Source organism: Cyprinus carpio, chromosome A16 (genome assembly GCF_018340385.1).
Source record: "Cyprinus carpio isolate SPL01 chromosome A16, ASM1834038v1, whole genome shotgun sequence".
Classification (NCBI taxonomy): Eukaryota; Metazoa; Chordata; class Actinopteri; order Cypriniformes; family Cyprinidae; genus Cyprinus; species Cyprinus carpio.
In genome coordinates this window covers 19,682,322-19,705,341 of record NC_056587.1, presented here as the reverse complement: position 1 = coordinate 19,705,341, position 23,020 = coordinate 19,682,322, and the positions used below count along the sequence as shown (strand labels likewise).

Below are 23,020 nucleotides of genomic sequence, written 5' to 3'. Positions count from 1 at the left end.
ATATTATAATGTAGAACAAAACAAAAAAAAATTCCTCAGGGAACCCACGACAACAGTCTTCTCTTGGAGAATTTAGATGGAAAATGTGCTTTGTCATGAGAACTAATAGCATTTTGCTGTCAGTGCCATCAAACTGAGCTTCAGGCCCAATGCCATTTTGAGTCTGAACAAGAACATGAATGAGGAAGAGGGGAAGGTGTTCGGTTAATAATGACTTTAACATTAGCCTGTTTCTCACACATTTTACATACAACAACTTCCCTCTTGTATAGACAACTTTCATGATGTTTTGCCATTTTTAGAGCTCAACAGATGGGAGTCACTATGAGCTTTTGTGTTCATTATACGGGTTTGGAACTTAACTACTCCTTTAGGATAATTCAAGTAATGATTTCCAGAATGTAAACAATACTCCTACACTTTCTCTGTTCAGAATATGAGACAACATAACATTCCACAGGTCCAAAGCAGAGTCTGTTTTCCACGTAAAACTAAACTCCACCCCCAGCTTAAAATGCAGTGATCTCATTGGCTCTTCGCTGTAAGGAGGAACGCGTAAGCCAATAAGCAACGAGCAGCGCTGGTCTCTGCTCCAATCAGATTCAGCGCGCTGTGCCATCCGCCCGCCCACTGCCTTTACTGCATCACATCTGTCAGCGCAGCGGCACTGAGAGTTCAGGCCAGCGTCTGAACTTTGCTTCAACTTCGATTCAAAGTGTTACAGGGAACGACAGGCTCGTACGGTCACAAAAGGTTAAGAGGAAGCGAAGGTTGATAATAGCTCGGCTTTTCGCATGAACACGTTTTCAGTTCTCGTTCTGGAGTTTATTATTGTGTCCCGTGCGCATTTACGCACCAAGTGCAACAGTAACTCCACACTTCAGCCTGTGTCTGCCAGTGTCCCTCTGAGATGGAGTGATTCATTCTCCTCTTCAAGACACAGCAGAAGTCCGTCATCATCATCATCATCATCATCATCACTATCATCATCATCATCACATGTTGCAAATATGAAGCAGATCACTAAGCCCACCAGGATCCCATCAGAGAGTCACTTTATAACAGCAGGGAAAGGTAAGCTTTTTGTTTGAAAACAGTAAAATATGCATCTTATTTTATAAATACAGAATGCATTTTTAAATTGAACCTATATGAACTCCAGTTAATGAGTTTGTTTGGTTTTAAACTCTTTGTATATGATCTATAACTTTGTATTTATCATGTGAGCTTGATTTGACTGCATCTTTCTCATTGGATATTTATTGATTACACTTTCTTTCATAAGATTTTATACAGTAGATATTTTATGATCTGATTAGTATCTGTTATATGTGCAGTTAGATTTAAATCACTGAAGACAACGTTGTTTAATTATAGTCTTTGTGTAAGTAAAATGTTGTGCAATATTATTTGATACAGGTTCAGTTGCAGTCAACTGTTAAAGAACAGTTTGGCAGAATTGTCAGATCCTGTACAAAGAAAATAAGAAATGATTAGAAAAAAATACAAATAAATAGCCGGTATATTATATCTATGTCAGGTCCCAAACCAAACCTAGACCCTCGAGACCCCGATCCAGTCCGCAACACATTTATGTGGCCATCAGAGATCTCAAGACCTTGAGATAAAGACTGTAACTTTGTGTAAGTGTGTGTGTGTGTGTGTGTGTGTGTGTGTGTGTGTGGTGTGTGTGTGTGTGTGTGTGTGTGTGTGTGTGTGTGTGTGTGTGTGTGTGTGTGTGTGTGTGTGTGTGTGTGTGTGTGTGTGTGTGTGTGTGTGTGTGTGTGTGTGTGTGTTATGTTTCTGTATGTTTCTGTAAAAATAGCATTAGTTCTCTGAGTTGGTTTTAGGGCCATGTAAGTTTCTTTCTTTCTTTCTTTCTTTCTTTCTTTCTTTCTTTCTTTCTTTCTTTCTTTCTTTCTTTCTTTCTTTCCCATTTTAAATCATTCAACCATAAATTCTGGGTTTTTCAGAATGATACAAAATATTTACAGCATATGAACCACAGACCACTTCATGAACTATTTTGTGTATTTTTCATATAGTTTCATTTTATTGCACTGCTCCTTGGACTTGATTCTGATGCGTCAATAGTGGCATTCAAGATTTATATCTCATAATATTGACATAAAGCTGCATGATCGACCGTTGTCCCGGTCAATCGATTTTCTACACAGCTGTGCAGTTTTGATTTGTATCACCAAAATCCACATTCATTTATTTGACAGGAAGTTGTGTTATAAGTAAGATATTATACAAACAGATGATCATTATCACAAAAAAAATCTATATTTTATTTAGCAAAACTGGTTTATTTTTCAGTAAAGAACATCTCATTTGATATTATTCATTATGTATCGCACCTTTGAATGTTTCCTCAGATGACATGCACGTCTTTGCTGTAGTCACACTTGCAGTGTTTGGAATAACACTCTACCATACTACTCTTCTGCAGTATGCAGTATGTATACTGTGCACAGTATTTTCTGTATGCATGGAACTTCAGAAGAACCTGCAATGTTAGTCCAAATTTAGAGGAATACTGTATCCCACAATGCAATATGCTCTCAAATGGACCTTCAATTTCGAGTGTGACAGATGAACTGGAAGTGACTTATTTGATTAGTCTGACAAATCTTCATATATTTTATCATTTTATTTTATTACAAGATTTAATAGTTTTTGTTCCAAGGTGTGTTCAAGTCCTCTTGGGAAGTTCAAGTCACTTTGATCGGAGCAAGATGTCAAGGCACATTTTCTACAAAAAAAATAAGCAAAGTTTTAAAACTTTGTGGTGTCATTTACGTGCATTGATCTCGTAAATACAATTTTTCCGACACACCACAACTCCACACCTCTTGCTGAATTAAACATGCAACATCATGTGAAAACAATTTAGCACACTGCTTTTCGAGACATTTATAATGGCCTTGTGTTTTACAGAATACTACGAAGTAGGAACTATACAGTATATACTGCACACTATTCAGGAGTTAGTAAGCTAGTATTCCATTCCTTGTTCTTATATGAGAAAACTACTATTGTCTAAACCGTTCTGGCCAGGCAGGCTGTACCTATTAAGTCAGACAGCTCTCTATGTATCTCCCATCCTCATGGAGTGCCTGATGCTTGTGTACATTTGCATTTGAAACGCTTCTCCTTCACACAAAGAGCTTGCAGCTGCCTCGCTGCAATCTGCAAGTGAATGTAGTGTAGCCGTCCCCCAACAAGTGCATTGAGAAAAGGTGCGTGTACTGGGCTGAAGTTGATGGTTATCATTCAGACTGCTTTAGAGTTTGAGGCCTGTACTGTAAGCAGCCGTGCTGTGACACATCTAATAATGAGTGTCACTTGCTGAGTTGTGTTTTTTCGGTACAATGATGTAAAACAATGAGCAGAGGTTGAACCGACAGTGCCATTTTGTTGGCTCTTTTGCATAGGCTTTGACATTTTGTGTTTGCAGAGCTGGAGCAGAGAGCAAACACTCGCAGGAATCGCTCTGTGGGCAGCATGCAAGCGAGTTGTTTTGAATTTCAGCTGTTGGTGCATGTGTGTACATGTATGTGGGTTTCACTGTGAGCAGTTTCACTTTGTTTCATTTCCTCCTGTGAGTCCTCAGAGCATAACCTTAATGTGAGAACTCATTTGTATCCGATGACTAAAATCTATAAAAGTACAGTCTATAAAAGTTTATTATATATATGTGTGTGTATATATATATATTATAATATATTATTAGCATTATTATGGTAGGTGTTTTCATTCATTTTATAAGCAGTTGGATGGATTTTTTGGGTGATGGATTATTTAAAAAATAAAATTCCCATAAATTTACACTGTCAGAGGGACCTGAGCCATATCTAGAGATCAGACTATCATAGAGACTTGACTTAGGCCTGTAAATAAGTACGTTTTGCATGGTCAAACACTAGTCAAATTTTCTTCAGAAAATGTAAATATGAAGTTTCTGTTACTTCCGTTTCCTTCATAAATACAATCTGTTTCAGTACAGTTATGACAGTATAGGCAAAAGCTCATCAGTTTCCAGTGACACCCACCGACTTCCTCTCTGTCACTGCACTGCAGTAATATCTCATGTCACTGTCCACTGCATACATAATAAAAACGCCTCTTCTTTTCTCACAGCTCGATCAGCTGGTCGACAGCCGCCCTCATTGGACAAGCTGCCTGAGCAGTACCTAACTGGACAGTGGCCGCGAGAGCCGTACCAACTCCAGGGGTCCTGTATGAGTGATAAATCCACACAGGTGAGTCAGTGTCACATGCAATTTGCTTCACAGTTCACATATAGTAACTCCTTAAATAATTAGACACTTACGATGTCTGAATGGCATTGCATTAGACAACAAAATATCAAAGCTGCATCTGCAAATCATTGATATGAGGCCTTTTCTCAGAACTAACTACCCATTGTTTTTTGCTCAATGACTTTACAGAATTTACAGTATTTAGAATTTAAAATCCCCATTTTATTAAATGTTTTGCTTGAAAAGTGTTTTAATGCAGTGATATAGATATCGGGACGTTTACAACTCAAAATCAGCTTGAAATGGTGTTTGCAACCAATTTAATTTCCATAATCAGAAATGAAATTAAACAGGATATTAAACAAGACAACAAGTTGATTTTTTCCGTCATGAATTGATTTATTTCAAAAGTGGGCGTAGCGTAACAGAATAGAGCCAAGGGAGCTGAAAAATAAGAGACCAGTGATGTAAATGGAAAAGGAAAGTTATTGCAGAAACGGTGCAAATGATTCAGTTTTTTATGAAAGATTACAAAGACAATTATGTATTATTTGGAGTTTGTGCATTGATGAATCAACCAGAGACATTACACTTCAAATGGCTGAATGTTATTGCATCAGATAACACAATTCCATTAAAATATCATTGATACTTTTCCCTGTAAAACTAACTTTTGTCATCATTTTTGCTCAGTGACAAATGTAATACAAGTATTTCACAAACACAAACTGACCAGCACTAATTTTGAGTTTTATTTCTATTGATTTATCACAAAAACATGCTTCTTTCTTTCAAATAAATGATGCTTTGTATGCTGTTTTATTTGTATTTTAATCACATTTAGTTATTTAGTCAATTCACGCAAATGTAAACCAATCTGTACATTTTAAAACAGTTAAATAGGGTATTAAATTAGACAAAATGTACGTTTTATTAATTTGGGGATTGATTTATTGATTCACAGTGCATATTAACAGAGTGGAAAAGGATTTATATGCGTTATATTTTTTATTTAGTTTTTTATTTTTTTTATTTTATTTTTTTTTTTTACAGATGTTAGCATTTTAGAACTTAAATAGAATTTTAAATATCAATTAGGAAGAATTAAATAGTGAAAAATATAGAGGCATTTTCAGTACATTTAATAACTGACAGTAAACAGAAAGGAAAAGTAAAAAAAAAATAATAATGTAATTTGCTGTAGAGGTGATGCTAATTATAAAATTTGTGATTTAAGAATTTTTCATAGTATCTAAAATAACGTGCACCAATAAATAATTCACAATAAGACCAAAAAACATATTTTGTAGTATCTAAATAAACATGCACCAATAAATAATTCACAGTAAGACCAGAAATGTCTATATAAGTAAGTACATTTGATTTATTTTTGACTTGAAGTGTCCAAATGGAGCCAGTGAATACTGAAGTCCGGTTTTTGCTCGTTTGCTCGAAATGGTCATCTGTGTGTAATGAAGTCTGTTCTTACTGGGTTTTGTTCCCTTTATTCATTAGTATCATGAAGTCTTTGACTGCTCAGTGGTTTAGCTCCGCTGAGACCCCTCGCCTCCCCTGAAACAAAGCCGTCACAAAGGCCCGATGTTTGGCAGCAGTCTGCCGTTATAGAAAGTTCTCTCTGGTTTGTGTGGAGTGAATTCTTTCTGGAGGTGCAGCAGTTTGCACCTGTCGCTGTCTCTGTGTGTGTGTAGGTGTGTGCACACGCTACCTAAGGCTCGAGAGCACATGGCTGTGTGTCTCTGCACCACCTGGCGCTCTCCGACAGCTCTTTGTGTGCCTGCGCTGAGCTGCCTGCAGTGAGATCCATACATATGCTAATGTCTGATCCAGCTCGCAGAGGCCTCGCGCTCCCAGAGCGGCCCAGAATGTCAAAATCAGCCTGTTTCTCTCAACATCTCTCTTCACGCCGATGCTCTTTGTTGACAGTAGCAGCTTTTGCCATTGTTTAAAGCGCTTGGTGAATTAATGGTTGGTGTTTAAAACCTTCTGTTGGACTGTTTTCTTAGTCAACATGAAATCAGAATTGACCCTGTGTACTTCTTTACAAAGATGGCATTCTTTGTTCATTTATTCACCCTCGCCTTGTGAAAAAGAATTACATAGGTTTATTTTTAAAAGCTACTTGCAGATAATATAATATTCATGAACATGGTTTCTGCATGCCTTAAAGTCTTCATTCAGCCTTCCATAAATTAAAAACATCTTAAATTTAAGCAGAAAGTCTTAAAATCTTAAATCATGGCATTGCGTACATGGCAAAATATGAATATCTTCCTCAGTATTTTGCTTTTTTCCAATACAAATATCTAAACATCCTTAAATCAAGATACATTTACTTGAGATGCAAATTGAAGATAGTATGCTATGAAGTCTTGTGTTCTGAACAAAATTAGGTGGGTTTATGTTTAAAAAAAGAACAAATATCTGTCACTGGGGTAAGAAAACTCATTTTCCTTTTAAATTAGGTTGTTTTTTCTGAGCCCGTTGGCAGATATTTGTTCATGTTGGGAACAAATATAGGTACAGTAAAAGTTATTTCCATAATATATATATATATATATATATATATATAAACAGTGGTGTGAAAAATTGTTGGCCCCCTTCCTGATTTCTTGCATGTTTGATTGCATGTTTGTCACACTTTAATGTTTCAGATCATCAAACAAACAAACAAATTTAAATATTAGTAAAAAGATAGCACAATTGAACAGAACATGCAGTTTTTAAATTATTATTAAGGGAAAACAAAATCCAAAACTACATGGCCCTGTGTGAAAAAGCGTTTGCCCCCTAAACCTAATAACTGGTTGGGTCACCCTTAGCAGCAACAACTGCAATCAAGCATTTGCGATAACTTGCAATGAGTCTGTTACAGCGCTATGGAGGAATTTTGGTCAACTCATCTATGCAGAATTGTTGTAATTCAGCCACATTGGAGGGTATTCGAGCATGGACCGCCTTTTTGAGGTCATGCCACAGCATCTCAATAAGACTCAGGTCAGGACTTTGACTAGGCCACTCCAAAGTCTTCATTTTGTTTTTCTTCAGCCATTCTGAGGTGGACTTGCAGGTGTATTTTGGATCATTGTCCTGCTGCAGAACCCAAGTTCGCTTCAGCTTGAGGTCACGAACAGATGTCCGGACATTCTCCTTCAGGATTTTTTGGTAAACAGCAGAATTCATGGTTCCATTTATCACAGCAAGTCTTCCAGGTCCTGAAGCAGCAAAACAGCCCCAGACCTTTACACTACTACCACCATATTTTACTGCTGGTATGATGTTGTTTTTCTGAAATGCGGTGTTACTTTTACACCAGACGTAATGGGACACACACCTTCCAAAAAGTTCAACTGAGTATTTTCCCAAAAGTCTTGGGGATCATCAAGATGTTTTCTGGCAAAACTGAGACGAGCCTTTATGTTCTTTTTGCTCAGCAGTGGTTTTGGTCTTGGAACTCTGCCATGCAGACCATTTTTGCCCAGTCTCTTTCTTATGGTGGAGTCATGAACAACAACCTTAACTGAGGCAAGTGAGGCCTGCAGTTCTTTGGATGTTGTTGTGGGGTCTTTTGTGACCTCTTGGATGAGTAGTCGCTGTGCTCTTGGGGTAATTTTGGTCAGCCGGCCACTCCTGGGAAGCTTCTCCACTGTTACATATTTTTGCCATTTGTGAATAATGGCTCTCACTGTGGTTCGCTGCAGTCCCAAAGCTTTAGAAATGGCTTTATAACCTTTTCCAGACTGATAGATCTCAATTACTTTCTTTCTCATTTGTTTCTGAATTTCTTTGGATATCGGCATGATGTCTAGCTTTTGAGGATCTTTTCTACTTCACTTTGTCAGGCAGATCTGTTTAAGAGATTTCTTGATTGTAAACAGGTGTGGCAGTAATCAGGCTTGGGTGTGGCTAGAGAAACTGAACTCAGGTATGATAAACCACAGTTTTAACAGGGGGGCAAACACTTCTTCACACAGGGCCATGTAGTTTTGGATTTTGTTTTCCCTTAATAATAAAAACTTTCATTTAAAAAGTGCATTTTGTGTTCACTTGTGTTATATTTGACTAATATTTAAATTTGTTTGATGATCTGAAACATTAAAGTGTGACAAACATGCAAAAAAATAAGAAATCAGGAAGGGGGCCAACACTTTTTCACACCACTGTATATACATATATATGAGGGGCCGTACAAGCCATAATTCATTCTGGCACTCTCACACACTTACATTCTCCTTTCACATACATATTCTATATATATATATAGAATGTATGTATGTCTGAAGAGAATATGTGTATTTAAGAGAAGAATGTATGTATGTGTGAGAGAGAGTATAGTGGAAACGGAAGGCAGGTTAGGCGCCTTACCGTCGTTAAATACACATTAAAGGGGTGTTAATTAGTGCAGCGCTGCGTACAGCAATAACTCAGGAAATGCTAGTGTTCTATAAGCGCCACATGCTGTCAGGGATTGAATTTGCATTTTCATCAGAATCAGAAAGAGCTTTATTGCCAAGTGTGTTTACACACACAAGGAATTCGTCTTGGTGTCAGGAGCTTCCAGTACAGAAAATACAAACATAGCGCAGACATACATATAATTAAGGTAATAAAACTAATAATAATAAAGAGTTATAATAAAATATTCATTTAGCCCATCTGATGTTTTTGTTTTGTGCAGTTGCTTCATGTTGCATATATTTTTGGTTGTTTGTTCAAGGTTAGTTTGGCCAGTAACAGAGCAAAATAAACATTTAATAAATGTAAAATAATAATAATAAAAGTAATAAGAACTAAATAAATTGGCAACGAGTATGGGAATCGGCTCATTTGATTGTAAAATAAATAAATAAAATCAGAAATTGGAATAGGTCACGAAAAATCCTGATGAGTGCATACTTAACTTTAATAGAGTTAGACCTACCTGAAAGACCTGAAAAAGCATACGTCATTTCAGTTTTATCTTTGAACTATAGTACCTATTTGTGCAAAATGGTTATTATTTATTGCAATACAATGTTACAGTCAACAATGAAAACAATAAGTCTTATTTATTGATTTATTGATTGATTGATTGTGGCAAGGCCTGTGAAAATTTTGCCAGGGCAAGTAAAAAATTAAACCACTGGCCAAGCAGAAAATTTCCTTAGAGTTACGCCCTGTGAATACGATCAAAATCAGTGCCTTAACACTTGTACACTGATCTGTAGAACACGTAGGTTACATAATGATATGTTAAAGTTAAAAACTTAAAATATGTACTTGAAAAGAAAACAGGATGACTTTGAATAGCATCACTGTTAAATTGTGAGGAAGAGCTGAGCAAGTCTTGCACATGTATTTCCTGGTCTGAGAGTTACTTCCTGCTTAAACAGGAAGTAATGGATACCAAAAAAGGTAGAAATATATTTATGTAAAAGGAGAATGCATGTGTGTGAAAGCAAAAAATGTATGTATGTGTAAGGAGAATGTGTGTGAGAGAGTAGAAACGCATGTAAGTGAAAGGAGAATGTAAGTGTGTGAAAGCAAGAATATATGTATGTGAAAGTAGAATGTATGTGTGTGAGAGTAGAAATGTATGTTAGTGAAAGGAGAATGTAAGTGTGTGAGAGTGCCAGAATGAATTATGGCTTGTACGGCCCCTCATGCATATATAAATATCTATATATATATATATATAATATATACTATATACATATATATATATATAATCGTATGATATATATATATCTATATATATATATATACATATATATATATATATATATATATATATATATATATATATATACATATATATATATATATATATATATATATATATATATATATCATATACCTATATATATATATATATATATATATATATAGATATATATATATATATATATATATTAAACATTAAAATTAAAATATATTTTAGTCTACTCTTTTTTTTTCAGTATGCAAAGATGTTCTGTGCTTCTTTTTCCATAACATTCATGTCGTTACAAACCAGTATTACTTGCTTTCTTTTGTGTTTTTTTTTAATCCATAAAGTGAAAGCTTTTTATGAATGGCTCTTATTACATGGACTAAAACAGTTGAAACATTTATAAATATTCCTCCACCCTTCACCTTAAATTTCTCAGAAGTTTATCAGCTGGCATGCAACAAAACAGACATTCAAGATGGCCTGGAAGTTCAAGTTGCAACATGATACATGCAGGTTCAATCGAAAACAAGTATCTGGCAAATGATTGTCCATATTGTCCATCTTCTGTGTCTGTCTGGAGCTCTGGGTGTTTGTTCATCGTTGTGTTGGGGTTTCAGTCGAAGCGACACATGCTGTTTGCCAACCACTAATATTTTGTTGTTGTTTCATGAAAAATTCACATATCTAGGTTGCATGACTTCAAGAATATATTCTGTATAGGACATGACAAGTCATAATCAGCGTTTGCATGGTGACCGTGTTTTAACCGTGTTTTAACCATGTTTATTGCAGACGCCCGGCTTTTGGCCTGAGGATGGAGGAGAGGTTATCGTTCACAAACGCTCGGCATCATGGGGCAGTGCTGACCATCTCATAGAGGTATGCATGAAAATACTCACAGGCAGTTTTTACACATGAAAAGTGTTTCTAATGATGGGTGGTAATGTGTTTATAGACATACTTTGGGCTTATAATTGGCTTCTTTTCCTATAATCATCCTCAAACATACCCACACATTGTGTCTTGACTTGCTGTTATTGGCTCGTGTGCACCTGCAAAGTCAGTTTAGGAAACCCACAACATAAACATATCTTCAGAAAGCTCACTGAGCGATGTTTGGTAAACCTGTGAAGTTAGATATAGCTATTAAATATGGTTAATTGTAGGTCATGTCATCTAGTATACAGTAGTTATCTGATGTTGGGCTGTATGGGTTGAGTTTAGATTTTGTGTCACCATTTGTTTCTTCCGTCCATCTGTTGCTTATGGTAAAAATGTGATTTCTAGATTGCAAAACTCCGTCAGCAGCTCCAGCGCAGTTTGCAGGGCAGCCACAGTATCAAGGAGAAAGAAGAAGAAGTGACGCCCCAGGTACTTTTTACTTCGTTTTAGGGTTTTTCTGATCTGTAACCCTAGGAATTACCCATATAAAGTAAACTTTTCTAAGCAATCAGAATTTTGGGGTTTTAGAATCCGAATATTTGGTGGTTTATACTTTTGAAAAGTAGTATATATAAGTTTGGGGTCAGTATGATTTTTAAAATGATTTTGAAAGAAGTCTCTTATGCTCACTAAAGCTACAGTTATTTTAATCAAAAAGCATTAAAATATAGTGAAATATTACATATTAAAACTGTTTTCTTTTTTAATATATTTAAAATTTTATTCATATGTTGGCATTCAAAGGAACAGCATTTATTCTAAAAAAAAAAACTTTTGTTACATTATAAATATCTTAAAAAAAAAAAAAAAAAAAAAAATCATATTGACCCCAAAATTTTGAATGATTTGTATTTAAACGATTTGTATTTAAAACGTCATCAAATAAATCAGTGTTTTTTAAATTCTATTTGAAAAGATTCTGTTTAAATTATATTTAAAAAAAAAGAAGAAAAAAATAAATAATAGGGGAGCGTTGGTTTGTTTGGCCCATAATATATTATAAAAGAAGAGAAGAAAAGTGTGGGGAAAAATGTGATTTTGGATTTTGTTTTTTTCTAATTTATATTTTTGTTTAATATTTCCATTGAAATGTAGGGGGGAAAATGTGAATTTGATTGAAAATAATTGAAAAAATGTAATTTTAAATAATTTTAATTGATTTTTTTGTTTATTTAAACATGTAATTTAATTTTTATAATATATAATATAATATAATATAATATAATATGATATGATATGATATGATATAATATGATATGATATGATATGATATGATATGATATATGTATGATATGAATTAATATAATATAATATAATTATAATACTAATATAATATAATATATAATATATTATAATATAATATAATATAATATAATATAATATAATATAATGAATATAAAATTTGGATATAATGCAACATTTGCTGCAACATTTTTGGCTCTTGACCCTTTGATCACTTTAGGTTTTTGGTCTGTCGGTGTATATATATATATATATATATATATATATATATAATATATATATATATACACACTGCAAACAATCATAATGTATGCAAAACATCCAGTATGAAAAACCATAATGATCCTAAAAACAAGCTTCATTTTCTTTTAGCAAAATGTGATTTGATATGTTGATCATTTGGGGTGAAATTTGATACTGAATGTTTTTGTGAGATTAACTAGATTTTATAGATTCAGACTTTGACATTAATCAGTTCACTGGTGCTTTTTGTTTTCCAGCCAAAGCGACTCTCAGCTTCTTCATCTAATATGGTCCTTTCCAGACCCGTCATCTGTCGAATGCCCAGCTATAGTGACGGTGTTAACCAGGAGCTGGAGAACGTCTTCATCTGTGAAGACTGGGGCAGGGAGGAGGAGAAGGTACAACACACACAGGCTTCAATCGAACATTTCAATTGTGTAACACTTTAAAATGTTTTTTTGCGTGTTTGTATTCCTGGTTCAGGCTTTGGAGGTGCGGGACGGCGGCCGTGCTCCTGTTCCTCCTCTTCATCACACACACAGCACTGAGACGCAGATCTCCTGCAGTCCCTGTTACTGCTGCTCTCCTGCTGCGGACGCTGAGAGAGGTAGCGCTCATTCAGTAGTGTGCTGTGGTGCTTCCACAGTATGTTTGCAAGGGAAGATTTGTTTAAATAAAGAGCTTGATTTGTCCTCTCAGATTACAGGTGCGGTTCACCTCTGCCTCAGTTCTCCAGCTCTCCCAAACCCAACAACAGTTACACATTTAAACGTGAGCCTCCCGAGGGCTGCGAGAAAGTAGTGTTTTTTGATGTTATGTTAGTGAGTTTCGTTTGCTTTGTTGTTGTATTTTTTAATAAAATTTGCTCGTACTTTGCTTTTTTTTTTTTATACTTTTTTTTATAATTATTTTTTATTTTTTTTTTTGCACATCCAGAGATCATGCTTTGGTTTTTGTGTTTGCTAGTAAAACAGCTCAGTGATCCTCCATGTTTAAATACATCAGTTTTAGCACTCAAACCTCTTGAAGCATCATGCTTAGACATGTTTTTCTAGTTCCATAGTAATGCCATGTTTGTGGACAATAACATGACTTTTCCAGGCATTTGTTATTTAAAAAAAAGTATTTTGTTGAGATTACACACACAAAGAACCGTTTACTAAAGAACAGTAAACGGTAGTACTTATGTTATTAAAAAATCATTCAATATTTACATGATTTATATAGTCCACATATATAAATATCACAAATATAAAATTACTAAGTTTATATATACTGTATGTGTATATATATATATATATATATATATATATAATTATTATTAATTATAATATATTATATTAATATAATAGTAAATAAAATAATAATAAAAAAATACAATAATAGTATTAATTTTTTATGTTTAAAATTATACATGTAAGTATTAATAAAAAACTAACTTTACAGTTTTAATGCAGAATACACTCAAACGTTTGTTTAAAACATTTCATGCATATATTACAGTATATATAATATATAATGTAATACAAACATTGAAACACACACTGGCAAAATTGTCATGCATATATATATATATATATAGCAAATATCTAAAAAAAAAATATAATATATTATATATATATATATATATAGATATATATATATATATATATATATATATATATATATATATATATATATATATATATACAGATATTCATATAGGCATGTATAAACATTTATATATATAATGTTTATGCATAATATTATTATTTCTCATATTATAATTTTTTTCTTTGTAGCACTTGTAGAACACAAGGCTTTCCCATCTTCTCCTGCCCAGACAGAAACAAAGTGAACTTCATTCCGAGCGGCTCGGCCTTCTGTCCGGTGAAGCTGCTGTGTTCGTCTCTTTTCCCGTCAGATGATGCTGCTCGTCCCAGTTCACTGGATACTCAAACTTCAGGACAGACGTCTGGTCCATTTACTGAGGCCACAGTACAAAACAGCTTCCCGCTGCGGCCCGTGTCGTCTGAATGCTGCAGTATTAGGAAGTGCCTGCTGCTCAGTTAGCCAATCACAGCTCAGATCTCAGACAGCTGACGTTTCTAGGGATTTTCTAGGAAATGTTTTACTTGCTAATGGTTGTCCAAAAGGACCATTATGTTGAACTTTGCCTTGGGGTTTCATGTAATTCTGCTGGAATGCACAAATCTTTACTTAACCTTATAGCACATCCTACTAACCAAGTAAAATGCATTAGATATGACAGATAATCAACAGGCCAACAGCCAAAAATGTGCTTCATGCCTTAACACACAACTCAGGATTATCTTCCATTAGGGCTGGTCAATATAACTAAATAACTAATTATATTGCAATATTTTAATTGTGTGATGATTTTATATATATATATATATATATATATATATATATATATATATATATATATATATATATTTCCTGTAGAAGAAATGAAATTTCACCTCAACTGTCATTGGATTGCCAGCAAAAGGATTGCAAATATATTGCACATATTCTATATGCTGCCCAGCCCTAACATCCATATGTTTATTGAACAGTAAAAATGGCTTTGTTTTTAGCCTCTTTGATTCATGTGACACTGTTATGGTGTATAAATATGACTGCTGGATGCTCACATTAAAGTGACATTTTTCAAGATATAATATTTGCATTCATTTCTGTGTGTTTTACTCCAACTGTGTGCTTTCTATTTTTTAAATCATATTTATTTGGTTGGGTCAGGGGGTTTTTAATGTTCGTATTAAACAGCTACAGTATGTACAGTCTAAATAAATTAAAAAAAAATAAATAATAATAATTGTGTACATGTTAATATAAGAATGAAACCTAATAGTCATGGAAATATTAAATCTTACTATAGAAATGGGAAACAGAATTTTCTTTCTTCTGGAAATAATTGAAATAATTTTCTTTCAAAACATTTTTAAAGGAAAGTTTTTAATGAGCATCATATAATGTATGTACATTATAAAAGGTATAGTTCCACTACTGGATAAAATGAAGCAGCTTTTATTCATTTCATGCCATTCAGGGTTACAGCCATATTACAAATGGAATAAGCACATGAGTACAACACAAAAGACCGAAAATTGTATGGCATTATTTGGTGTAGTGGGATATGATTTATTATGATATGCATATTTGACTTTTGCTAGTAAAGCACTGATAAGAACTGACCTCAGTAAGGCCTTTTGAGTTCACTGTGGGTTGTGTTATGTGGAATCAAGTTTACAAACCTGTATTACATTTTATTGCACTTGCATGTAACAATATGCACGGTGAAAGGTAATTTGTAGTTCACGGGAATCAGTTTTCAGGCACACAAACACATAATCAGCACTAAGAAATTCAGTTCACAGATATATAAATGCTTGCTTCATAGGACCTGGTTTGGCCAAGCTGTTTTACCAATGTTTAATAATGTTGAAGTATAATAGTCAGGCTCTGGAAGTAAAAATCCCATTAATTTCCTCAAAATGTTTCACCTTTCAACAAACCTACAATGAAAATCTGTTATTTTATTATTTATTATACATGTGTTTCCAGAAAAATTAAAATTACCAGAACCAAGCCTGTTAAAAGTGAGCACAGTTGCTTTGTATAACATAAACATACATTTTAAATGTATGCACACCTTGACCTATTATTAGCTGCTTTCACATCAGTTGAAGTTCCAATAATCTAATATATACTATTCATTAAAATAAATTAAAGTCCTCTCATATTTAAGGCTTCCAAAATGCAGCATTAGTTTTAGTTTTAGTATACTTTAACTACTTAAATAATATTTGCAAAAATACTTTCTATTTCTGAACTGATCAAGGCAACATTATAAATCTGAAATCATGCAATATCACAATATACAAACCCAAACTACTTACTGTTTCTGATAATGATAATGTGTCAGTATATACAGTTATGTAATACAAGAAAATCCACATTGTTATGGCAATTCAAATTGCCTTGACAATACTAGCAAATGGAAAAGGAATCAAGGCCAGAGTGATTATTATTAGCTTCCTTTGGCAGCAAGTGTTTATTCATTAAATAATGAAGGTTAACTGCTATGGCACAGAAAAAGCAGAGTTGATATCTGTTCAGTGCAGGTTTCTGTAGGCTTCTTACATCAACTGTCATGTGTGCCAGTGACAAGAGCTATAAAGTGCAGCATTATGCGTTCAGTAGCTTGTGTTCCTCATCCGTTCGGCCGATTGCATCCGGGTTTGACAGCGGATCCAGATCGGCAAACAGATTGAACCAAGCGGAGAGATCTTTGGAAGTATCTGTAATGCATTTTTTTTTTTTTTTACTTATTTGTTTGTTGCATTGTAAAGATGCATTGCAATATATACAACCTAAAGTTAGGGGTGTAAATATTTGATCTGAAATGTGGTCAATTTTATTTAGAAGTTTATTTTTATTATTTTAACTTCTCTCTGTTTACACTCTTAATACTGGACATGACTGACATATTATAAATAGCTCTTACCATATTTACCTTTCACTGCAGATTTGGAAGAGATTTGACTTGCTACACATGAGTTTTCAGGAATGTTCTGTGGAATGGCTGATGTCCAACCTGTAATACAGACAACATTCAAGAGCATTTACAGTAGATGTACACTTCCATTCAAAAGTCTAGGCAAGGACAAAAATTCAGCAAGGACAGATTAAATTACGGAAGCGCATTTCCACCACAGAACAAAAATTCAGACTTTGTTTTTTGCAATTCAAAGTTAGAATTACAAAATGTAAACTCAGAATTCTGACTTTTTCCCCCTTGCAATTTCAAGTATATTTCATATTTCATAATGTTGAGTTTACATCTTGTGATTCTGATTTTTTTTTTTTTTTTTTTTTTTTATAAACAATTGTGAGAATTGATTTGTTTTGTTTATTCTGTGGTGGAAATGGGCTTCCATATTAAATTGACCAAAAGTGACAATAAAGAAATAATGTTCCAAAAGATAAAAAAATAATATATAAATCTGTTCTTTTGAACTTTCTATTCATCAAAGGATCCTGCCTAATAAAATTAAGCAGCACGACTGTTTTCAACATTGATAATAGTAAATGTTTCTTGAGCAGCAAATCAGCATATTAGAATAATAAATAATAATGGAAATAGATTTCTGAAGGATCATGTGACACTGAAGACTGGAGGAATAATGATGAAAGATTTGGCTTTGATCAAAGGAATAAATTACATTTTAAAATATTACTAAATATAAAACTTTCAAGCTTACTTTCAAAACATTCAAAAATCTTACCAACCCCAACTTTTGAACTGTAGTGTACAGTTTGTTTCATGATGATCTATTATTACAGATACAGATTTCAGTCCGTTCTTTTCTAAGTGGACAGTTCTTGTCCAGAATAAGCTGCCGAGTGAAGCAGACTTTCTGCCAACAGTCAGATGTTTCTGCAGACCTGAGACTGTGGACTGTAGGTCCTTCATGTTCTGGTCGAGTAGTTTGGAAGGCAGAAAGAAAGCGGGCTCCTCCTCGGGCAGCTGCGTCTCTGCTCTGCTACCGCCGGTCGGATCATCTTCTCCAAACACCTCGCGCCATTCCCGTGAGAAACCCCTGTCCTCCAGAGAACTGCTGCCTAGGATCTCATTCAACAAACTCAAGCCGTCCTTCTCCTGACCGCCAGAGAAAGTGTCATCATTTCCTGTATGTACAGTGCAAAGTCACTGCTCAACAATGTTGAACTGCTGATCAAAGGATGAATTCAATTATTGTGTATCTGTGGATAAAATTCAGTTTTAATGAAAGCTTTACCTGTTTTCATGAGGTTACTGCTCAGAGTTTCTTCTTCAATTGAAATAAGCCTGGAAGGGAAGACATACGTGATTAGAGGTTTATATCACATTCCAAACCAAAAACAAAATGAGGCTCCTACGTTTCATCTGTGTTCTGACTCGTCTCCTCATCTTCTGCTTTTGCCTTCGTTTTCTTCTTTACCTTTTTCTGTGCAGCTTGATCTGAACCCTGGAGTATCAGACACATCAGATGAACAGATTTGTTGGACATGCGTCATAATATCACTGCTTGTTTGTCTAAAAGAGAATGGGTGAGTTTTTATTAAACTAAACAGTTTTTATTTTATCACAAATTGGAGGCAAATGCCTATTTTGGGATGAATAATCAATAAGCAGCAGGTTCTTGTTGTGAAAACTTGCCCCATATCATGTGAAAACATTTCTCTACTACTGATGTTATCAAAAGGATATCACAATTGAGAAGTGAGACATCCAAACCCCACTCTGTAGCACACACTACTATTCAAATGTCTGGGGTTGCCAAGAGTCTCTTATTCTGAGCAAGTATGCATTTATTTGATCGAAAATATGGCAAAAACTCTGAAATATTATTACAACTTAAAATAACTGTTTTCTATTTGAACATATCTTAAAATATAATTTATTCCTGCTATCAAAGCTTAATTTTTAGCATCATTACTCCAGTCTTCCGTATCACATGATCCTTCAGAAATCATTCATGCTGATTTAGTGCTCAAGAAACTATTCTTATTATTATCAATTATGAAAACATTTGTGCCGCTTTATATTTTAATTGAAAAGTATGATAGTTCAATAGAACATTCATTTAAAATATTGTTTTTTTTGTAACATTAAAAGTAATTTTTGTTCAATTTCATGCATCCTTGCTGAATTAAAGTAGTCATTTCTTTATAAAAAAAAAAAAAAACTTACTGACCCCAAACATTTGAATTTTTTTTTCAAAATTTGCTATGCTAAATAAATAAATAAATAAATGTAAAATTAAAATGTAAGAAAATCAGCTTTCGTTTAACTACTAAAAACATCCAAAACACAAAATGAGAGCCATGAAAGTAAATACACACATCCATATGAATAAATCTGAGATTGATTTCTTCTGAAAGCTCTCACCCCCAGCACTGAAGCCTCATGAGTCTGGCAGCCCTTGAAACTCTCATGAATAGCAGCCATAGTGTGAGAGGTTTTCTCCCAGAAATGTAGCAGTGTGGTCTGAGATAGAAAAAAAGACAGATATTTATCCTCAAAACATGTCATTCTGGAAGACTTTATCCCACTAAAATCATGAGATATAATTGCCTCTATTAACAATTCATTTAGATAAAATAATAATACAAATAATAAAAAGTAATAATAAAAAGAATAATTTAAAAATGTAAAAATTAAATTAAATTAAAGTAAAAAGAATTAAATTAAAAACAACTCATTGTTAAATATCTAATGATTACAGTTTTACATCAAATAAAAAAAAAACTAAAATATTTCTGCTGTATTACAGTTAAAAGTATTATAGTTTCATTATTGTATAAATATATTATTTTATAAATATAAAGCTAAATTCATCACGTTTACAATGCTCGCTAATCAGGTAAAAATAATAATATAATAATAGAAATAAGCATCAAGAAGCAATTAAAATGCAGCACCTGATAGGCTGTCAGGACGTGTGAGAGCAGATTACAGCGACTGGCTCCGAGCAGATCAACCTTCTGACAGACATCATTCTTCAGTTTGTCAAAACCTGTCTTGGTATGACGCACCTGAGTTTGAACCTGAGGGATGTCAAAAGATGAAACTACTGCTCATCAAATACAGCCAGCAAAAGAAACAAGAGGTAAAGATTAGCAGTGACATCTCAGACCTCGAACCTATGACATTCTCATCCCACTCTAGATGAGAATGATTTCAAAGACACCTTACTCCTTCTGCTGGTGAAAAGGTTTCACTGCAGTCACACAGTCATTTCCAGGGTGAGACTGACCTTACGGAACTTCTCCATCTGCTTGTGTGTGTCTGGGTCGAGCTCCTGAGAAACGTCCTTCATCCAGAGCAGAGCTCCTCTGTACTCGGTCCGTGACTGTTCCATCCTGTTCACTGTAAGCCACGTGTCAGAAATGGCTCGGTAACGAAACGTCTCCACCTCCTGGTACAGACGGCCCAGCGGACCTCGCAGCGCCAATCTGCAGTGAGAAACGAATGAACCAATCGAAGAAGAAGAATTCCAAAACCAATCGCATTTGATTAGAAGCTTGAAGAGACCTCTGTTGTGAAGAGAAGCAGAGAGCTTTCCCAGTAGCTTGCATGATCTTTCCAGCATGACTTTTGTCCTGAGAGCCCTGTGAACCCAGGAACCGACCCAGTTCATTCTCCTCCTGGGACAAAACTGAAAAGGGCAATAGAATTTAGCCACATACATCTGTTTTCTTTGATTAACAAATAACGTCTGAAATCTACCTTTAAGGTTAATTTTGGGGTATTTTTCCTCTATAAAGAACCTGTTGAGCATTTGAAGGGTTCCATGGATGTTGCTTACAGGCAAGCAAATGAGGCTGGAATATGAATGCAATGCGCTAAATGGTTAAGCGACTTCTTTATAATGGAAAATCATTTAATATTAAACTTTGCACATAGCGTTTATATTCTGGGTTCATCTGCTTGCCTGTACAAAGTATGCATCATCAATCAGGTGTATACTGAATTTGGCCTTTAAATATCACTGTCTTACTACATTACTACTTAATGCAAACCTTATAAAAGCCTTGTTTTGCCCTCCGTGTGGGCATTCGTGTAAGGGTGTGACGTCACATGAAAAGTAGCAACTTGCAGTGTTATTTACGCTGTGCACGATTAGCTGAAAACTATTATATGCAATTAGTTACCCTCCGTGTGGGCATTCGTGTAAGGGTGTGACGTCACATGAAAACTATCAATTACATAATTTAATAATTACTTCTACTGTCTTTGCAGTATGGTTAAAGTGTACTGCAGTATGTACTGACAAGCATTAACTGATTATAGTAAACTAAAATATACATTGATGCCACTTGCATGTTATTACTGTAAGTTATGTATTTAAATATATTTGTAAGTACACATTTGTAATGATTAAACTGCATTTAAATATATGAACTTTAAATGTAATATCAAATAACTCTATAACTCTAAGTATTTGCTTTAGTATGTTAGCACATCAAAGTAAGTGTAATTGTTTTCAGAGCATGATAACAGATTAAAACAATGATTTAAAATGTACTAAATGTTTGGTGTGTTAAGTAACATGACATTTTACATGTACTGTACTCTCTTGCAGTACATTTGAGACCTTTTATTTCATCAGTATTATATTAGGTATTTTTTAAAATAAACTTTTTAGGATTTGAAGTACACTACAAATATAATACAATCAAGCATACTTCTTTTTCACAAGTGATTAATGAATATTAAGAAACGTGTGAATTTCCAGTTTACTTACGGCTGATTCTCATTTGATATTGTTCAATCACCTTAAGGAGCTCCATGCATGTTCTCTGTACTGAATGAAACACCTGAAGGAAAGCATGGAAAACCACATTCATCACATGAGCATTTGATTCGTTCAGCCCCAGAGGAACGTTTGGATTGGGGCCGCTCCTCACCTCCAGTTTAGCGTCCAGATCAGCATCAGAAGCAACGACATGTTCATCTTCCTTCTTTCCTGTGACTTTAATCAGTGTTTGCTTGGTTTTCCAGTATTTCTGATGGAACTTGTTGACCACTGATGATTCTTGATTTTGGAGAAAGTGATCAAAATGAGAAATAGCTCTGCAAAAACATGACAAACCAATTATGAAAGCATCTCATTTTGTTGAAGTTCCAGACTTTATAATAATCTATATATATATATATATATATATATATATATATATATATATATATATATATATATATAAAATATAATATTTATACTATAATAAACTATATATATATATATATGTATATTATGTGTGTGTGTGTGTGTGTTGTATATATATATATATATATGTTTCCGCTTACTCACTGGTTCCCTTTCTCCATGATTATCAGTTATCTGAAATAAATAAATAAATATCATTATTCCATTATAATTGACAATACCACGTATTTTATACAGTTAAATACAGTTTATAGGTAGTAAGTCAAAAAGCATTCAATAATCAAGCCTGTATAATGTTTTGTTATTATTGCACCGTGTAAACAAGAAATACAAGACAGGCCTGTTATTTATCTTTCACGTGCATTTTTCTATAGGAAGATATTATCTTTATTGCACCAAAATAATCTATTCTGTCATTATGCAATACAGGAAACGAGCTATTTATGATAATAATAATGAATTGAATTATAGTGCGACTCACCTTATGAGCTTGGATCCCGGCTGCCGATGTCTAAGACATGCTGTAATAGGAAAATGAAACGCTATAGGTGTATCACTGCGCGTTTTGGGGTGCGCGTGCTTGCAGGAGTGACGACGTCATGCGTGCTACTGCAAGAGCGCACTGAGTGGGTAGAGTCACGTTTAGCATGAAACGGACTCTAAATGCGCAGCTGTGATCGTTCTGAAATATTTTATGATATGATGATGATACTTTAGGATTTCGCAGTTTTTAAATGATCATTAAAGTTTCTTTGTATATTCAGGTGTAAATTATTCTCAAGAATAGGGCAGAAGAAGTTAGCACGTGGTGCCTGTTACTTTTATCAGCGCATATTAGAATTGACTAATCACAGTCGTTTGCGATTATGTTCATTTAGAGATGCTCTGTGGAAAAG

The 23,020-nt window shown here is 34.2% G+C and overlaps 2 protein-coding genes across 4 annotated transcripts; one reads left to right on the top strand and one right to left on the bottom strand.

Annotated features, from left to right (window-relative positions):
• Nucleotides 1-642: 642 nt before the first annotated feature.
• LOC109105636 (glucocorticoid-induced transcript 1 protein-like) lies at nucleotides 643-15,068 on the top strand. Its single transcript, XM_042773185.1, has 8 exons — nucleotides 643-1,074; nucleotides 4,147-4,268; nucleotides 10,771-10,857; nucleotides 11,266-11,349; nucleotides 12,663-12,803; nucleotides 12,889-13,012; nucleotides 13,105-13,222; nucleotides 14,187-15,068. The coding sequence occupies exons 1-8, from the start codon at nucleotides 795-797 to the stop codon at nucleotides 14,455-14,457; spliced, it is 1,227 nt and encodes a 408-aa protein (XP_042629119.1). The 5' UTR covers nucleotides 643-794; the 3' UTR covers nucleotides 14,458-15,068.
• A 354-nt stretch (nucleotides 15,069-15,422) lies between these two features.
• LOC109106331 (islet cell autoantigen 1-like) lies at nucleotides 15,423-22,758 on the bottom strand. 3 transcript variants are annotated; one of them, XM_042773182.1, is made up of 13 exons: nucleotides 22,606-22,758; nucleotides 22,269-22,298; nucleotides 21,868-22,033; nucleotides 21,705-21,777; nucleotides 20,492-20,615; nucleotides 20,214-20,412; nucleotides 19,879-20,004; nucleotides 19,346-19,444; nucleotides 18,334-18,422; nucleotides 18,213-18,262; nucleotides 17,860-18,102; nucleotides 16,919-17,008; nucleotides 15,423-16,712 (listed from the first exon to the last, which is right to left on the bottom strand). In XM_042773182.1, the coding sequence occupies exons 2-13, from the start codon at nucleotides 22,283-22,285 to the stop codon at nucleotides 16,600-16,602; spliced, it is 1,389 nt and encodes a 462-aa protein (XP_042629116.1). In that variant the 5' UTR covers nucleotides 22,286-22,298; nucleotides 22,606-22,758; the 3' UTR covers nucleotides 15,423-16,599. The 3 variants fall into 3 exon arrangements, with proteins under 3 accessions (XP_042629116.1, XP_042629117.1, XP_042629118.1); XM_042773183.1 differs by having other exon boundaries at nucleotides 16,928-17,008; XM_042773184.1 differs by having other exon boundaries at nucleotides 20,214-20,615; nucleotides 22,265-22,298; nucleotides 22,606-22,719.
• Nucleotides 22,759-23,020: the final 262 nt, after the last annotated feature.

Excerpts from the sequence above, each read along its gene's own strand:
- LOC109105636 (XM_042773185.1), top strand. The coding sequence starts at position 795 with ATGAACACGTTTTCAGTTCTCGTTCTGGAGTTTATTATTGTGTCCCGT. Across the intron at positions 10,858-11,265 it reads GTGCTGACCATCTCATAGAG|ATTGCAAAACTCCGTCAGCA; the intron begins GTATGCATGAAA and ends TGTGATTTCTAG. Across the intron at positions 12,804-12,888 it reads GGGGCAGGGAGGAGGAGAAG|GCTTTGGAGGTGCGGGACGG; the intron begins GTACAACACACA and ends TTCCTGGTTCAG.
- LOC109106331 (XM_042773182.1), bottom strand. Across the intron at positions 19,445-19,878 it reads ACGTCCTGACAGCCTATCAG|ACCACACTGCTACATTTCTG; the intron begins GTGCTGCATTTT and ends TTTCTATCTCAG. Across the intron at positions 18,423-19,345 it reads ATGAGGCTTCAGTGCTGGGG|GGTTCAGATCAAGCTGCACA; the intron begins GTGAGAGCTTTC and ends CTGATACTCCAG.